Raw genomic sequence first — 16,627 nt, forward strand, 5'->3', positions numbered from 1 at the left:
ACTAATGATAAAGGTAAATGTGCATTCGTTGAAAGAAAAGGGGCACCGAGCAGATTTTAATAGGGGCATGTATCGGAGGTGAAAGGGGGCTTTTATGAAAATGGGGAAGCAGCTCTTAATAAAAAGAAAAAGAGGCACATGTTAGAAGGAAAATGGGCAATTATTAGGAAGGAAAAGGGGGACGTGTCAAAATAAAAGGGGCATTTATAAGAGATGAAAATAGCACTGATCAGGTGGGAAATGGGCACTTGTCAAAGTAAAACGGGTATCTCTCAGAATTGAATAGGGTCATTTACCCAAGATGAAAAGGGGCATGCACTTATGAGAATGAAAAGGAACTACTTTCATAAATGACATGGGGCGGGCCTTATATGAGAAGGGAAAAGGGCTCTTTTTAAATGGGGGCACTTATCACAAGGAAAAGAGGCACTTATTAAAAAGGATAGGGGACACATGTGAAGGGTTAAAAGGGTAGTTATTAAATTGGGAAGGGGCACTTTTTACATAGGAAAAGGGGAAATTGTCAAAGCAAAAGGGGAACCTCTCAAATTTGAATAGGGCAATTATCAAAGGTGAAGGGGGCCGGGGGCGCTTATCAAAAGTGAAAAGGGCGCTTCTCGTACCTGAAAAGGAGAACTTACTAGAGATTAAAAAGGCACTAATGGAGAGCGGACACTTATTGCATACGAAAATGGGAACTTGTCAAGGGAGTAGGGGTACGTGTAAATACCACACAATCGATGGTAAATTGATATGCTTATAAGATGGGCTGATGGGCTACCTTCATCTCCGATAGAGCCTTCGTTTCAGTATATCAAGCTCGTTCCACATTATATTTTTTGTTGTCATTTAATACTACAAAAATTATTCTCAAAAACGGTTTGAAATTACTTTTGATCTTTTTTTTAAAGGTCTTTCATTTGATATATTTTTGATGTTATTTGGTTTTATTTGGTGTTATTTGATACTTATTTTTAATTGAGCATCCTTCAAGTTTGGTCTTTCGTCTAATATTTAGGTTGCTAGATTCATTCAAACTCGGTACGTTGAGTGTACGACGTTTCTCACGCACTCAATTTCAGGTAATTTCTCAAAATTCTTATTATTATTATTGAAAGATTGGTATATGTTGGATATTGTTGACCATAAGAATGATAATATTTTGTCAATTTTTTAATGTTTCGAATAAGGGCCAAACTAAGCCAGAGTAACTCAGTAAGGCTTAGAAGTTAGAGAGCCAGAGGCTAGAGAGGCTCCATTTCCAGCGAGAGTTTCGGGCCGAAGCCCGAACGCCGCGCCGCGCCGCTTCCATTCCGGTAGCAAACTCAAGCTCCCCGCTAGCCGCTCGGCAGGATCAGGAGCTAGTTCAGAAGTGTGCCCATATTTTGGACCCGTGACGGCCTTTGGTGTAATTCATGGGCGCTTGTTTCTGCATAGCAGAAAAAGAAACATAGATCTAGGTTTATTATAAATTACTCTTATGATTATGAGTAAACTAATGTCATTTTCGTCATATTTAAGGTAGACCTACAAACTGGAAATTTATTCTGAAATGTTTGTTGATTGTTCTATTTTTTGTGTGCAATGCCGTGTGTGCGTCAGTAATGTGTGAAGCACGACATGTCAGTGTGTTATGTAGTATTACGTGATTAAACTTGAGTTGCGCTAAAGTTAGGTAGGGTCTTGGCGCTGGCCCTGTCTCGGCTCACTTAAATTTGAAGCCACTCGAGATCGAGCGGATCGGCCACTGGGAGTTTGTAAACTCATTGTACAGCGCTCAATGCGCAAAGTTCTATGTGAGTCGTGAGCTCTCATGAGAGTTTGCAATGTTTGTTCTGACTTGAACAAATCATAATTAATACAGGTGGTGTACACACAAAAAACTGTTTTTTGCATTATCAATTGTTTATACTTACTTTAATAATAGCGAATAATACTGTAAAACGGCGTGCGCGCAGGGAGTCTGCAAAGTTGGGGAAATACCAGCATGCACCTTAGCATACTAAATACTCGCTTCTGACTCTGAGCTTGTACATTTTGTAGTCTTGACTGGGGAGAAATCCTTTGGAAATAATGAATTGTCAATACTGCTAATATGTAATATTAAGTGGCCATTGAATATGTTTGTTAATATGTGGAATACCAATGTTAGCTAGATCTACTTGCAGTTTGCAGTCTTTTATCTAGAGGGTCATGTTTTTAATCTTATTTTTTCAGTTGTTTTAGGTTGTCAGGATGTCTTTGGCTGATGAACTACTCGCTGATTTGGAGGAGATAGCAGAAGAAGGTTTCATTGATGATGCTGAGAATGAGAAAGATGAGGATGATGTCATCCAGGATGTTACCATGGAGATAGATACAAGAGAATCTTCTATCAAGAGCATAGCCAAGCTTCGTGATAGCCAGAAGGTAAAAAACAACTTTCTTACTTGCTGCAAACAGAGGATATATACATTCATCTTTACCATGCTTTGTTTGAGCTTTACAGAGTACTTATTTTGTTGATCATCTCATACTTTTAGAAAATGTTATTTACTAAATGTTTTTAGATATTTCCTTTGCTTAAGAATCCATTGTTTTCTTATTTACAGTTGCAGAGTGTTTTGACACAGATTAAATTTTACCAGGACAATCCAAGAAAAGGAGAAGGTAAGTTATGTGTTTCCAACAATTTCTCTCAAAATGTATTATCATACAAAATTTGCTTTCCAGTTGAGACATTCTTAAATTAATACCGGGCTCGATACTGAAAGGGGCCTGGGACATATGGCGCCCCAAATCCTAATCAATTAATTAAGAGAATTTGAATTTAAATTCTTCTGTCCATAAAATCAAACAAAGATGTCTCAGGATGATGGTAAAAGGACATGTGTCATATGGGACACATTTAACCCTGTAAGTTGGGGCTTTGATTGGATCGGAAGATCGGAGCGACACCCTCGCACCTGTGGTCGGTATCGGCAAAAATAATCAGCAAAAAAAGTCAGCAATTTTTTTTTTTTTTTTTTTTTTTTTTTTTTTTAATGACGAAAATTTTCAAGTTTTTGGCTATCAAATGCTCAAAAAAATTTCATGGCTGGGATTATTTTGTCATTTGGAGTTGTTGTTAGACCATGTTTGTTGATACTTAGTGCCTTTTCATGACCTTGAAATTAATAATATTGGTCTAAGAGAAGAGGCAAAACATGCAGGCCGCCATCTTGGATTATAATGTAGGCATGCATTCCGATCAGAAAATATTATCCGATCACCCCTGAGCGGCTCAAGATCAGCCCCCGATCCGATGATCGGTTACAGGCCTAGACATTCCATAGAATCGCCCTATTATGAAATTGCAAATTTTAGAAATACTGAAGGCAAAATTTATTTCTTCAGCTTTTCTTTCAAATTTACAATATAAAAAGAGGATTCCTATTTTACCCAAATAGACTGCAATGTATGTAGTGATACATTTCATATTCATGCATTCATTCAATTACAGTGATGGGACCAGTAGAGGCCAATCCAGAGTATCAGTTGATTGTACAGGCTAACAACTTATCAGTGGAGATTGAGAATGAGATCAGTGAGTATACCTGTATCCTATTCCTTTTATATTGTATCATTGTACAAAGTGCCCTACTCTTCAAAGAGCATATACAACATTCATGCACTAAACACTGAATGAGCACTTTGGATCACTCTACAAAAACTTTTCTAATTTTGTAACGTGTATGTCAAGAATAAATTATTTAATTTTATTCCAATTCAGTTTGATGCAGTTGAAATGCCACATGAATGTTTTTCATGAAGGCTGTGATTGAAAGGAAAGTTTCATTTGTGAAGCTTCTGATGCTTCATGTACCTGCTCTTTTTTTTTTTTAATTGCCTGGTCTACTTGATTAGAAACTCAACATTTGTAAGGCCTTTTCCATTAAATATTATGTAGGAGCTATATTAATATAGGTACAATTACATAGTGGTAATGTAATAGTATACTGTCAAACCTGTTTTAGTAACCACCTGTATAGAAACACCACCTTTCTTGTCTCTTTTAGGTGGTCTTAATAAACAGGTTTCACTGTATGTAAGTTCCATTGATGTTATCATCAACGAGATGAAATCTATAAAAAAAGAGTGGGTTAAAAAATTCTAGGTTTTTTTCTTTTTCAAAGTAATTCAGAGGTGTCAGATATGGACATTGGGAAGGTTTTATTTTCTTCCAGTTATGTAATATGGTGTGGCTTACATGACAAAGAGTAATAAATAATAATAATAATAATAATAATAATCTTTTAAAGTCCACTCCAAATTTAATTAAGTTAAAACGAGTTATTTATTAATTATCATGAATATTAATTTATGTACACCATCTCTTTGTTGAATTAATTTTTTAAAGCATGTTTCTTTATGGGGTTTTATATGTGAAGTAAATGTATTACTTCTTGTTTTTGTTCTTTTTTGTGCAGATATTATTCATAAATTTGTCAGAGACCATTATCAGAAGCGCTTTCCAGAGTTGGACTCTCTTGTTCCTAATTCTTTTGAATATCTTAGCACAGTCAAGGTGAGTACTTAGACCATTATCTTGGTATACATAATAATGTTAGTTAGGCTAGTGCATTGATATGTTTGTTGTGTGGGGTTCATCGCGAATCGGAATATCTTTTTTTCTGGCACAGAATAATTAAACCTGAAGGGGTTTGAAAAGTTGTTTTTAATCTCATGATAAAAGAATAAATAAGACTTTAACAAAGGTGAAATGCACCAATTATAATGTACTTGGTGTGATCTGCTTGGCATCATCATTACATCTTAGCTTTAAATGTGAGAGGGTATACTGAGCAAGCTTTGGGAATGTTTTAGGAAGCTGCCCTCAGTTGCTTTTAGGGGCGCATGTGAGCTATCAGAATTAGAAAGCGTTTTCTTTGCTGTCACTTATAAATCAGACCATGTTATAGACTTTTTCATTTTCAAATAATGAGACATGATAATACGTATCAGACAAGATGGATTCAGTAACAAAACAATGTTCATGTTTGTTATTTTGATATCCCTCTTTAGATCTGTCATTTAAAGGATAACATGATCATTTACATTGAGGAGGTGGGGTAGGGGTAAAGTGTGATTTTGTATCACTTACTGTAATTGTTGACATATGTTAATGTGTGATTGAATCAACCAGGAACTTGGAAATGATTTGGAGAGAGCGAAGAATAATGAGAAGCTGCAGGAGATATTGACCAATGCGGTCATCATGATTGTCAGTGTTTCAGCTTCTACTACACAAGGCACACCACTCACTCAACAAGAATTAGCAACAGTCTTTGAGGCAGGTGATATGGTGAGTTAAATAAATGATCTATGTTATGAAGACAGGCCTAGACTCAACTTATAAATAGAACATACTGCTTTGGAGGTGAATGTTTGTTATGATAATATGCATGCAATATTTATTTATTTGAGGGTTTTTGTATTTACTACTGTGTTCTCCTTGTGTCATCCTTTTTTATTTACATTCAAGCTGAAATAAAGTGGTGTTAGAGTTGTTTGATTGATATTATTCAAATTTGGCTTAGAGTAACAGTAGTATATTTTATTACCTGATGTTGTTATAGTGGATAAGTCACCCAACTGCAAATAACAAGGTACGGGGTTCAAGTCCTGCCGCGGCACTAATGTCCTTTGTCAAGACGTTAATCTACATTTGCCACTCTCCACCCAGATGTAAATGGGTACCTTATATGCTTGAGCACTAGTTACTTTGGCAGCTCGGCTATGACCAGGGTAATATGTGTAAAGCACCATGAGCGTCAGAGCCTGACGGACACCAGCGCTATAAATAAATAACCATATTATTATAATTTATAAGTCTACCACTCTTGATTTACTTCAGGAAAGGGTGTTTTTTTTTAGATCATACATATCTGTTTATAGGCTTTATTTCTGAGAAACATTCCCTGAAAGCCTTAACAAGTTTGCTTCAAACTCCCTCCTGGTGTTGTAACCTGAAGGCCTGCTGTTCAGTTGTAAATTGAACATCTTGCCAATGATAACTAGACCAAATAAAAACTTTAGGAAACTTAGCAATCAGAAGAAGTGGCCTTTTCAAATTAATCTCATTCAATGACAAATACTAGATCATGTGTGGCACCAATGAAAATATATCATTCCTTCAACTTTTTACCAAAACTTGCCCCACCCCCACCCCCTTAAATGTAATTCATACATTGTGGAGTAAGTTGTGAAGGGCTTTGTAAATGCAAGAAAAAATGCACTATACTCAATTACTAATGACTAAATACCCTGTGGATTGAATTGGATGAGGATGTGTCTTAATCAATAACAATATACATGTACTTGGTCATTCTTGTGAATCTCTGGTTTTCAGCTGGTGAATCATACTTGGTATACACTGTAGTTGGTATAGATATTACCGTCTGTGAACATGGCTATTTGTCACTTTCATCATGTCACTTTGTTATCCCTTTTTCATGTGTTCTTTGTCATAACAGTCTAATGGACATTTATATTTTGCTACATATTTGATTTTGTTACAGGCCTTTGACTTGAAGCAAGCAAAGACAGACATCTTCACCTATGTGGAATCGAGGATGTCATTTATTGCTCCCAATCTTTCTATTATTGTTGGTGCCTCAACTGCTGCTAAACTAATGGGTAAGTTAATTGATGTTGGATTGATTCTTTAATTAAAACATTGAATTGATGGCTGATTGATGATTTATATGAATCAAGATTCGCTGCTATAATGCCGAATTGCATATGATTTATGTATAGGAAAATATTCAAAGATATTACAAAAGCACATCAAAATTCAAAATTTGAATAAATCAAATACAGAGATGCTGGTGAGGTGCTGTTTTTTCATGACTTGCTTGAATGCATTGCGCAAGAGCTCAGATTTTTTGTTCAAAATCACTAAAGCCTTCTTTTTTTGGCGCTCACTATCGCCCCTGATTAAGAAGCAAATTACTAGCTAAGGTTAGCTGTCGAGTACATGTAGGTAGTTTAGAAACGGGTTACTCAGGCAGGCAGTGTTGGGAGGAATCAATCATTTATATGTTTATCTGAAGAAGAGAAGTGTTCTATCTCTCTTCTGTGATCAGGTGTTGCTGGTGGCCTTACCAATCTGTCCAAGATGCCTTCATGTAATGTGTTAGTCCTAGGCTCTCAACGCAAGATGCTCTCTGGATTCTCTAGTTCTGCTGTTTTACCACATACTGGCTACATCTATTACAGTGACATTGTTCAAGCAACACCACAGGTTAGTTTCACTGCTCTTAAAAGTTTTCACTGAAGACTGAGAGGTCCTGTTGTACAGAATTCATGATATTGAAATACCTGTTAGCGATGATTTTTATGCCTCCGCCACCGAAGGTGGTGCCGGAGGCATCATGTTTTCGGGTTGTCCGTCCGTACGTCCGTCCGTACGTCCGTACGTCCGTCCGTCCGTCCCGTTTAAACCGTTATCACAATATCTCAAGAACCATTTAAGATTTAAACTTAAGACTCGGGAATAGTATTTATCACCATAGGAAGACGATCTGATTAGATTTTGGAGTACGTAGGTCAAAGGTCACAGGTCACAGAGGTCAACTTATGAAATTCCTTGTATTGAGTTTGTTAGCGCGATATCTCAAGAACCATTTGAGATTTAAACTTCAAACTTAAGGATAGTATGTATCACCATAGGAAGACGATCTGATTAGATTTTGGAGCATGTTTGTCAAAGGTCAAGGGTCACAGAGGTCAACTTATGAAATTCCATACATTGAGATTGTTATCATGATATCTCAAGAACCACTGGAGATTTAAACTTCAAACTTAGTGATAGTGTGTATCACTATAGGAAAACAATCTGATTAGATTTTGGAGCACGTATGTCAAAGGTCAAGGGTCACAGAGGTCAACTTATGAAATTCCATACATTGAGATTGTTATCATGATATCTCAAGAACCACTGGAGATTTAAACTTCAAACTTAGTGATAGTGTGTATCACCATAGGAAGACGATCTGATTAGATTTTGGAGCACGTAGGTCAAAGGTCAAAGGCCACAGCGCACATTATGAATGCAAAAACAGCTTGTGATCGCGTTATCTCAAGAACCGATTGATGGATTCATGCCAAAATTAGGTCATGTTTGTTACTTGCAGAGCCAATGAACTGAGTAGATTCTTGGTTCATAAGGTCAAAGGTCAAAGGTCATGGGCCCATTATGTATGCAAAAATAGCTTGTGAACGCATTCTCATTAGAACTGACAGATGGATTACTATTTAACTCAGAACATCTTGCAGAGCCAATGAACTGAGTAGATTTTATGGTCATGAGGTCAAAGATCAAAGGGTCATATATGTATATGAGAAATTGCTTGTAATCACAATATTCTGAGAACCTGTCAATGGATTACCATTGAACGTGAATTCAATTTTTTTTTTCTGTTTTGGTTTGTAAAATTGCTCTTTAACGGAGGCATCATTTTCGACTGCGCGCAGTCGAATTCCATCTAGTTTTTTTCTGTCACTAAAAAATCAGACCATGTTATAGACCTTTTCATTTTCAAATGATGAGACATGATAATACATATCAGACAAGATGGATTCAGTAACAAAACAATTGTCATTTTTGTTATGTTGATATCCCTCTTTAGATCTATCATTTTAAGGATGACATGATCATGTTTACTACAAAACATGATTTAACTGTCCATAAAGTGATGTGTCATCATGTGCGCATAGAATCCTGCCACAAATCACCAAATCAAGAAAGGGTCAAGAAAGGTACTTTTTTAAAGACCTATATCTTGTATTCTGTTGTTGTTCTTTCTTCAGATACAGCTGTCCTAGTTTAGTAAAATTGCATTTTTAAAATCTTTATATCATATAATATGTGTAGAGGTATTATGTGTTGCTACATTGAAGAATGCTAACTGATAATGATTTCTGATTGATATGCGTAGGAAATGAGAAGACAAGCTGCTCGTCTGGTATCAGCCAAGTGTACTCTAGCTTCTAGGATCGATAGTTTCCATGAGAGCCCTATAGGTACTATGGGATTGAATCTCAGAGCTGAGATTGAAAGAAAACTTGCCAAGATGCAGGAACCTCCACCACCAAAACAAAGCAAGGCACTACCTCTACCTCTTGATCAACCCAGGAAAAAACGAGGAGGAAGAAGGTATGTATTAAAGGGATCCGGTAACTTTGTCTTAAAGGTAAAGACCAGTAATGGTCATGCGATTGCATTGTGAAAGAAACGTTGTGGAATCGATCAGAAAAGGTTGATCATCTAGCATCTAGCATCTGCAAGGTTCTGGAATCATCAAAATGATAAGAAATTTGGCCCATTCTTCGTAAAGTTACAAGCACTATACACAGAAAGATGTATATGGGACTACCCTATCTCTCTCACACGACCATGAGAGAGATAAATTTACCAAATATATGAATTAGTAGGCGGTTTCCCGGCAAATTTTTTATCATCATGTATTAGTCAAAACATATTCTTTCACATGATTGGTAATGAGAGCTTCCATTTCATTTTTTGAAATTGGGGCGTTACCAATACTGGGCTTTACCTTTAAATCCTTAAAAAAATCCTTGATTTAGCTCATGCTGCAATGATAATTATAAAAATTTCGGTCAGTCAGGAACTCCATGATTTTTACAGGCCGATCGCCTGTCTGATTATCAGGATATTTATGATTGAAAATCGAAATCAAATTTTGCGTTTGCCAAACGTTTTTCATAACACTACAGTCTATTGTGGAAAACGAGTATGGTAACACCGGTCACTGAAAGCTTTTTGAGGCACTTCTGGATCATTTTGAACCGCAATTTTTTCTAGGGCTTCAATATAACACCATATCACAGACACTGATAACGCGTAGGGCCGTGCATCTGAGATTTAACATTGTTAAACGATCCCTTTAAGAGGTTTAAATCAAGCCACTAAGTAATATTAGAAACTGCTGGTTTAGAACACACAAAGCGTTTTGAATCATGGTTTCGCCCACATCAGAGTTTCAGAAATCTAATGATGACAACTGCGATGACAAACTTCTGTATCTAATCAATGATCTTCATTGTTATTTTATAATTCTGACTTTATCTTCACATAAAGTAATATACATGTATAAACACACCCATAAATGTATGGTATGGTAGCACAACTATCTCTGATTTTAATAAAGGTATACAATTAATCTATACAATTTTGCTAATTCTAACGTATAACAAATGCTGTGAATATGATATGGTATGGTAGGAATATGTGTTTCCATTTTTGAATTGATGCAAACACATGTTATAGATAATACTATGATGATAAAAAGAAATATGATAGTGATATTAATATATTCTTCATCTTTCACAAAGCATTATATGAAGACCATTTATACTTACTAATGCAGATTGAGGAAGATGAAAGACAAGCTTGGTATGACAGAGATGAGGAAACAAGCGAATAGGATGAACTTTGCAGAGATTGAAGAGGATGCTTATCAAGAGGACTTGGGATTCTCTCTTGGACAGATTGGCAAGGGAGGATCAGGAAGGGTACGAGCTGCACAGGTCGACAACAAAACACAGGTCAAAATATCCAAGAGTTTGCAGGTGAGTTCAGAGAGATAAAGAGGAAAGGGAGAGAGAGAGAGAGAGAGAGAGAGAGAGAGGGGGAGGGAGGAAGGGTGGGATGGAGGGTGGAGTGTGGGAGGGAGAGAGAGAGGGGGGGGGGGGGAGGGAGAGAGAAGGGATGGAGGGAGGGGAAGAGAGAGAGAGAGAGAGAGGGGGGGTGCAAAACTGGCTGTATGCATGCATACTTAAAAGAGCCATCCATGCAAGGACTAATAAGAAGTTCTTATCCAGTGCTTTTTCAGTTTTGACCATTAAAATATTTTTTATCATAAAAGATGCATATTTTTCAGAATGTGGCTCCTTGTTTCAGTTTTATTTACTCACCATCGGTCCCTATGACATGTTTTGTTTTCCTTTTAAGCATCATGATCCACCTGGAATCCTCAACTCTGACTTCCTTCTTTACATGAAACCTAAAATTATTTATTAAGCATGAACATGACCAAAATTTAGTTATCAAAGTTGTCAAATTGAATAAAGTTTATGTCAAATATCTGTAACATATATTTACTTATGATTTTTATTTTTCTTGAACAGAGACAACTACATCGTCAGCAGATGCATGGTGGGAGATCAACGGTGAGAGGAAGAGAGACATCTGGTACATCATCCAGCATAGCCTTTACCCCATTACAGGTTAGCAATCCTTTTATTGTCTAAACATAATACTTATTTACTAGTCATTGACAATGATGTATTTGTCGCCCAAAATGGTGAGTTCCACACTGCTCTTCTGTACTCCGCCAATAGTGGTACATATTACCTTCAATTGAAGAGAGTTGATCTTCAGAATTCTCTGCAGTAAAACCACAATCGTGATTCAGATACCTGTCATTGGTTGGGGTAATCATAACAAAGTAGGCAATCTTGTATACCTGCTAGTAGATGCTATTAATATTATCAGGTCCATTTTAGATCCTTTGTGATGTTCTAGTCTGGAATGTGATGGAATCAATATTATCAGTTCCATTTTAGATCCTTTGCGGTGGTCAAGTCTGGAATGTGATGGTAATGTCGAAAGCATTCAGAATACCTATGTGAAATTTCTTTGAGTGAGTTTTGGGACAATACAAGTAATCTTGAAATACAATTTTTAAATGTGAAGACTTTTTTCAATACTTGGCAAGTTGAGACAAAAACATGTGCGTAAATGTGTTCACAATATAACAGTGTCCTGTGTAAATGTATCCTACCATTTCACAAAGTTTATTTCTACTAAAAGTCAGCAAAGTAAAGCAAGTACAGAATATTTTTCAAATTTCATTCAGCTTACTTTTCAAAAATGCTTTTTTTCCCCCTTTTTTTTCTTCTTATACAGGGTCTGGAGATTGTAAACCCACATGCAAACGATTTCAAAGCTCAGGAAGCGAATGATCGCTATTTCTCAACAATATCGGGGTTCCAGAAAGTGAAAGATGATGCTGGAGTAAACTGACCTTTACATATCAACAATGTGTGGGTCAAAGAAAGTAGTAGCAATGTAAACAAATCTTTACATATCTACAATGTGTGGGTCCAAGAAAGTAAAAGCAATGTAAACAAATCTTTACATATCTACAATGTGTGGTTTCGAAGAAAGTAAAAGCAATGTAAACAAATCTTTGCATATCTACAATGTGTGGTTTCGAAGAAAGTAAAAGCAATGTAAACAAATCTTTACATATCAACAATGTGTGGGACCAAGAAAGTAAAAGCAATGTGAACACATCTTTGTTTTTACCAATATATTGGTCGTAAAAGGTCAAAGCAAACTGACCACATTTTAAATTCTCAACGTGGTAAGTAAAAACCACATTTTTATTTATTCTTTACATCTTTATTTTTAACAACATATGGGTTGTAGAAATTCAAATCAAAATGACCATATTTTAACTTCTTCTTAACATGGTTCTTGAAAGTAAAAACCACATCTTTATTTACTCTTTGTATTCCTGAAAGTAAAAAACATTGCATAACAGAGAACATGAAACTGTGTAGTATTACGTTGTATTATAGATGTCAAAGAAATGCTGAACAGGTTTTCCAAGAGTTGGCTTGAATGAGAAGGCCACAATATTTTACTAGTTCACTTAGCAATACTTACATGTATCTTTGCTATGATAAGCTAGAATTCATAGATAGAGCCGAGTTCTGACCATTGTGCGGGCAACAATGCAGAACTCTATACATGCTTCAGTTTACAGGATCGGATGCGAGAATTTCAGGATTCCTGCTGGTTGGAGAAAAAATCCTGATGAAAAATGTTTTTTTCTTTGAATTTGGTTTTTAGTATATGTGTGACTTGCTAGAGGGATGGTACAAGTGGTACCCTATGGGGACAAAATCCAGATGTTATTTTTGTTAGAAGGTTCAGAGGCAAATTTAGAAAGAAAATGTTTAACAAAACCTGAACCCCACCATATGTATAATGCCATACCACGTGTCAAACAAAGACCTTATCGCTTGCTCTTATTTGCCATTATCCATTACCAACTTAGGAAGTGTATGTACAAAGTCTTCTCATCGCAACCACTTTTTCCAGTTACCGCAAAACTTGGTTCAAAGATTTCCTGGGTAATTAGGCTGTTATGCTACTGTCAAAGGTCAAAGTTGAAGGAAATCATAGGTCAACTAATGCTGACAAGTATAAAAGCATCAGTCATGAAAAGTTGACCTCCAATATGTATCATGAGTCATTGCATTTTGGGAACTTTCATGATATGGTAATGTGAAAGATTAAAGGTTAAAGGTCACTTAATGTGTTGAAAGGTAATAAGACATTTCCGGTAGGCATGTCAATGTCTCTGTCTGTAGCACACTTCCAATTACACTGTAAAGCTAAGAGTTTTGTTTTTGACGGTTCATGTGAATATTTTGTAATAAATACAGACATCTGAATCTGCTTGTGGTCTCTTTTCTTCATTACACACACTGAGTGAATAATTCATATAATGTACCTGAGGGCAAGCAGCCTAACATCATTCTCTGCTCCTAGTTCTTTGATAACAAGCTCCTTCAAGTTTTAAGAAAAGACAAGAACAAAAATAATTTTGCATTACTAATAATATACCTGATTCCTTTGATTGGCGTCTACTTCCTAATATGTATGTGTGTATTTTAAATTACATTATTACAAACGGTTGCTTTCATGTTGAGCTGATCTAGAAGTACAGAATGATTCTATACAGGTTGCACTGTACCATGTAGTCAAGATTTGCCAGTACCTGTATGGGATTTAATTTTTTTTTAATTGTAATGAAGAACAAGTCTAATCGATTTAAGTTAGTACTGTAATCAGACTTGCAGAAATATTTTTGAAAAAGATTTGATAAAATGAAATGAAAAATGTATGACTTTTTTAAAATTATAAAAGATACACAATGGTAACTTTATGAATTCCTTAGCTGTTAGCTCTATCTTTGTTTTGTACTGAGAGATGTCCCTCATCTTGGTGGCTGAAAAGGAAATTAAGGAATACATTTATTTAATGATGGGAGGATTAATTTGTTACTGTGTGTCTAGGTTTCTTCATTACTGAGCGAGTACCTTGCTATCTGTCACCTACATGCGCGCCAGAAGCAGTTTGGGATTGGGGGGGGGGGGGGGCAAACATTCCAGGGGGCTCACCTTCCAGGGGCAGTGACGTAATGAGCAAAAACATTTGGAAGGGGGGGGGGGAAGAAAAATCTGCATAAACCACCACTCTTGCACGTTACAACTAGTGAGGTCAACGGGAATTGACTCTTCCAATGTTGTTATTGATGCAAATGTCGGAAATGAAACATTACAGCATGTATGTCACTGGAATGCTCGCTCAGTGAGACATAAATCTCTTCTTCTTCAAGACTATGTCATCACCAACGAAGTTGATGTAATGTTTGTCACAGAGACATGGCTGACTGAAAATGATGACGCTGTAATTGCTGAGGTAACACCACCTGGTTATACTTTCACCAATGTTCCACGCACTGGCGGTCGTGGCGGAGGTGTTGGTGCTCTGGTCAGGTCTGATCTGAAACTACATCAAGTGACTATTGATCCTCATTTTACAACATTTGAGCACTGCATTATTACAGACAAAGCTCGTTCGGTGAACTATGTTGCTGTGTACCGTCCACCACCATCCAGCACGAATGGTCTGAAAACATCTACGTTCCTCGAAGAATTTGACAGCTTCATCGATGACATGAATCAGACTCCTGGGAAGCTACTGCTTTTAGGTGATTTGAATGTCCATTATGACTGTCCCGAGAGACCTGATGTCGCACGCGTTGTAGATACGCTGAAATCCGCAGGACTCAAGCAGTACATATCAAAGCCAACTCATCGACACGGCCATACATTGGATGTAGTGATTGCGAGGGAAGATGAGAATCTTCTCTGTTCCATACGTACAGATCCGAGCCTCATGTCCGACCATGTAGCCGTGAGCTGCATGATCCGTGGTGAAAGACCATCTACAGATGAACGGCCACAGGAATATCGCAAATTCAGCAACATTGATCACACGTTGTTTGCCGATGATCTTGCCAGTTTCCTTGACAATCAACCCTTGGCAGAGGATGTAAACAGTTGCGTGCTCAATCTTGACAGAGACATGGAGTGTGTCCTGGATATCCATGCGCCTGTATGTCTCCGCACCACGCAAGTTCGTCACAGGCCAAAGTGGTACAACGAAGAAGTTGATGCTGCAAGACGTGAACGCAGAAGACAGGAGCGGAAATGGCGTAAATCCCTTAAAGTCAATCCCGATAGCGATCGATCGGCCTACTGTGAAGCTAAAGCTGCTGCAGCTGAAGCTCTGTCAAGGGCTAAACGGTTCTACTACAATGACCTGTTTTCTGAAAGTACTCCAAAGGACATGTATAGAGAACTGAAGCATCTTCTGAATAAGAGTAAACGATTTCTCCCAGATGCTGATTCATCAGTTGAGCTTGCCTCTACATTCTGCACATTCTTCAGTGAGAAGATCAGAGACTTGCGGAGATGTATAGATGACTTAAACGTTGACGAATTGGACAATCCAAATGGTATGGCAATCTCAGCCCCTTCATTCGTGGAGTTCCAGTTGGTCACATCAGAGGAGGTTCAGAGGCTGATCAAACGCTCACCCAACAAGACATGTCCTTTGGATCCTCTTCCAACGTGGCTCCTGAAGCGTCACCTTCCTGTTTTGCTGCCAAAGCTGACGCATATCATCAACGCATCGTTGGCATCAGGCGATTTTCCATCATCTCTAGGTGTTGCATCTGTGACACCAGTCTTGAAGAAGCCAGGACTTGACAAAGAAAGAATGAAAAACTACAGGCCCATTTCGAACATAAGGTTTGTAGCCAAGCTTATGGAAAGAGTCGTCTCATCACAGTTAGCCAACTACTTGGAAGACAACAGCCTTGGTGATCCTAAACAGTCTGCATATAGGAAAAATCACAGTACTGAGACTGCATTGGTGAGTCTTCAGAATGATATCCTATGTGCTCTGGATGATCGGAAATGCGTCATTCTACTGTCGCTAGATATGTCATCTGCATTTGACACTCTTGACCACACGATCTTGCTGACAAGGCTTCGGGATGAATATGGTGTCTCTGGCACAGCACTGCACTGGTTTAGATCATACCTGAGCAACCGACTATCACATGTGCGAATCAGAGGAGTGAAATCACTAGACACCAGGTTGGAGTTCGGTGTCCCGCAAGGATCGGTGATGGGTCCGCTGCTCTTTACGCTCTACTCGAAACCTGTATCTGATATCCTTTACAGTCATGGCATAGGCTATCATGTATACGCCGACGATATACAGGTGTATATACAATGCGACCCTTCTAGCCAGGACTCTGTTGATCATATGCTGCATGCAGACTACGGGATGCAATGAGAGATGTCTACAGGTGGATGACATCCAACAAATTGAAACTTAATCAAGACAAAACTGAGTTAGTAGTCTTTGCTTCGAAAGTCCATCAACGATTGCTCCAGAACTTCACTCTAACTCTTCATGATGGGACTGTGA

General features: G+C 37.5%; 1 protein-coding gene across 2 annotated transcripts; it reads left to right on the forward strand.

The window, feature by feature from the left end:
• The first annotated feature begins 997 nt into the window (after nt 1–997).
• On the forward strand, nt 998–13,512 carry LOC588846 (U4/U6 small nuclear ribonucleoprotein Prp31). Of its 2 annotated transcripts, none has more exons than XM_788510.5 (12): nt 998–1,082; nt 2,218–2,409; nt 2,592–2,649; nt 3,482–3,565; nt 4,449–4,546; nt 5,165–5,323; nt 6,540–6,657; nt 7,107–7,264; nt 8,961–9,178; nt 10,413–10,614; nt 11,173–11,271; nt 11,954–13,512. In XM_788510.5, exons 2-12 carry the CDS (start codon nt 2,236–2,238, stop codon nt 12,068–12,070), a joined length of 1,485 nt encoding a protein of 494 aa, XP_793603.3. In that variant the 5' UTR covers nt 998–1,082; nt 2,218–2,235; the 3' UTR covers nt 12,071–13,512. The 2 variants fall into 2 exon arrangements, with proteins under 2 accessions (XP_793603.3, XP_011664928.1); XM_011666626.2 differs by having other exon boundaries at nt 1,000–1,082; nt 2,227–2,409.
• Nucleotides 13,513–16,627: the final 3,115 nt, after the last annotated feature.

This window comes from Strongylocentrotus purpuratus, unplaced genomic scaffold (assembly GCF_000002235.5).
Source record: "Strongylocentrotus purpuratus isolate Spur 01 unplaced genomic scaffold, Spur_5.0 spur5_scaffold_14, whole genome shotgun sequence".
Classification (NCBI taxonomy): Eukaryota; Metazoa; Echinodermata; class Echinoidea; order Camarodonta; family Strongylocentrotidae; genus Strongylocentrotus; species Strongylocentrotus purpuratus.

Excerpts from the sequence above, each read along its gene's own strand:
- LOC588846 (XM_788510.5), top strand. The coding sequence starts at position 2,236 with ATGTCTTTGGCTGATGAACTACTCGCTGATTTGGAGGAGATAGCAGAA. Across the intron at positions 7,265-8,960 it reads TTGTTCAAGCAACACCACAG|GAAATGAGAAGACAAGCTGC; the intron begins GTTAGTTTCACT and ends TGATATGCGTAG. Across the intron at positions 9,179-10,412 it reads AAAAAACGAGGAGGAAGAAG|ATTGAGGAAGATGAAAGACA; the intron begins GTATGTATTAAA and ends TTACTAATGCAG.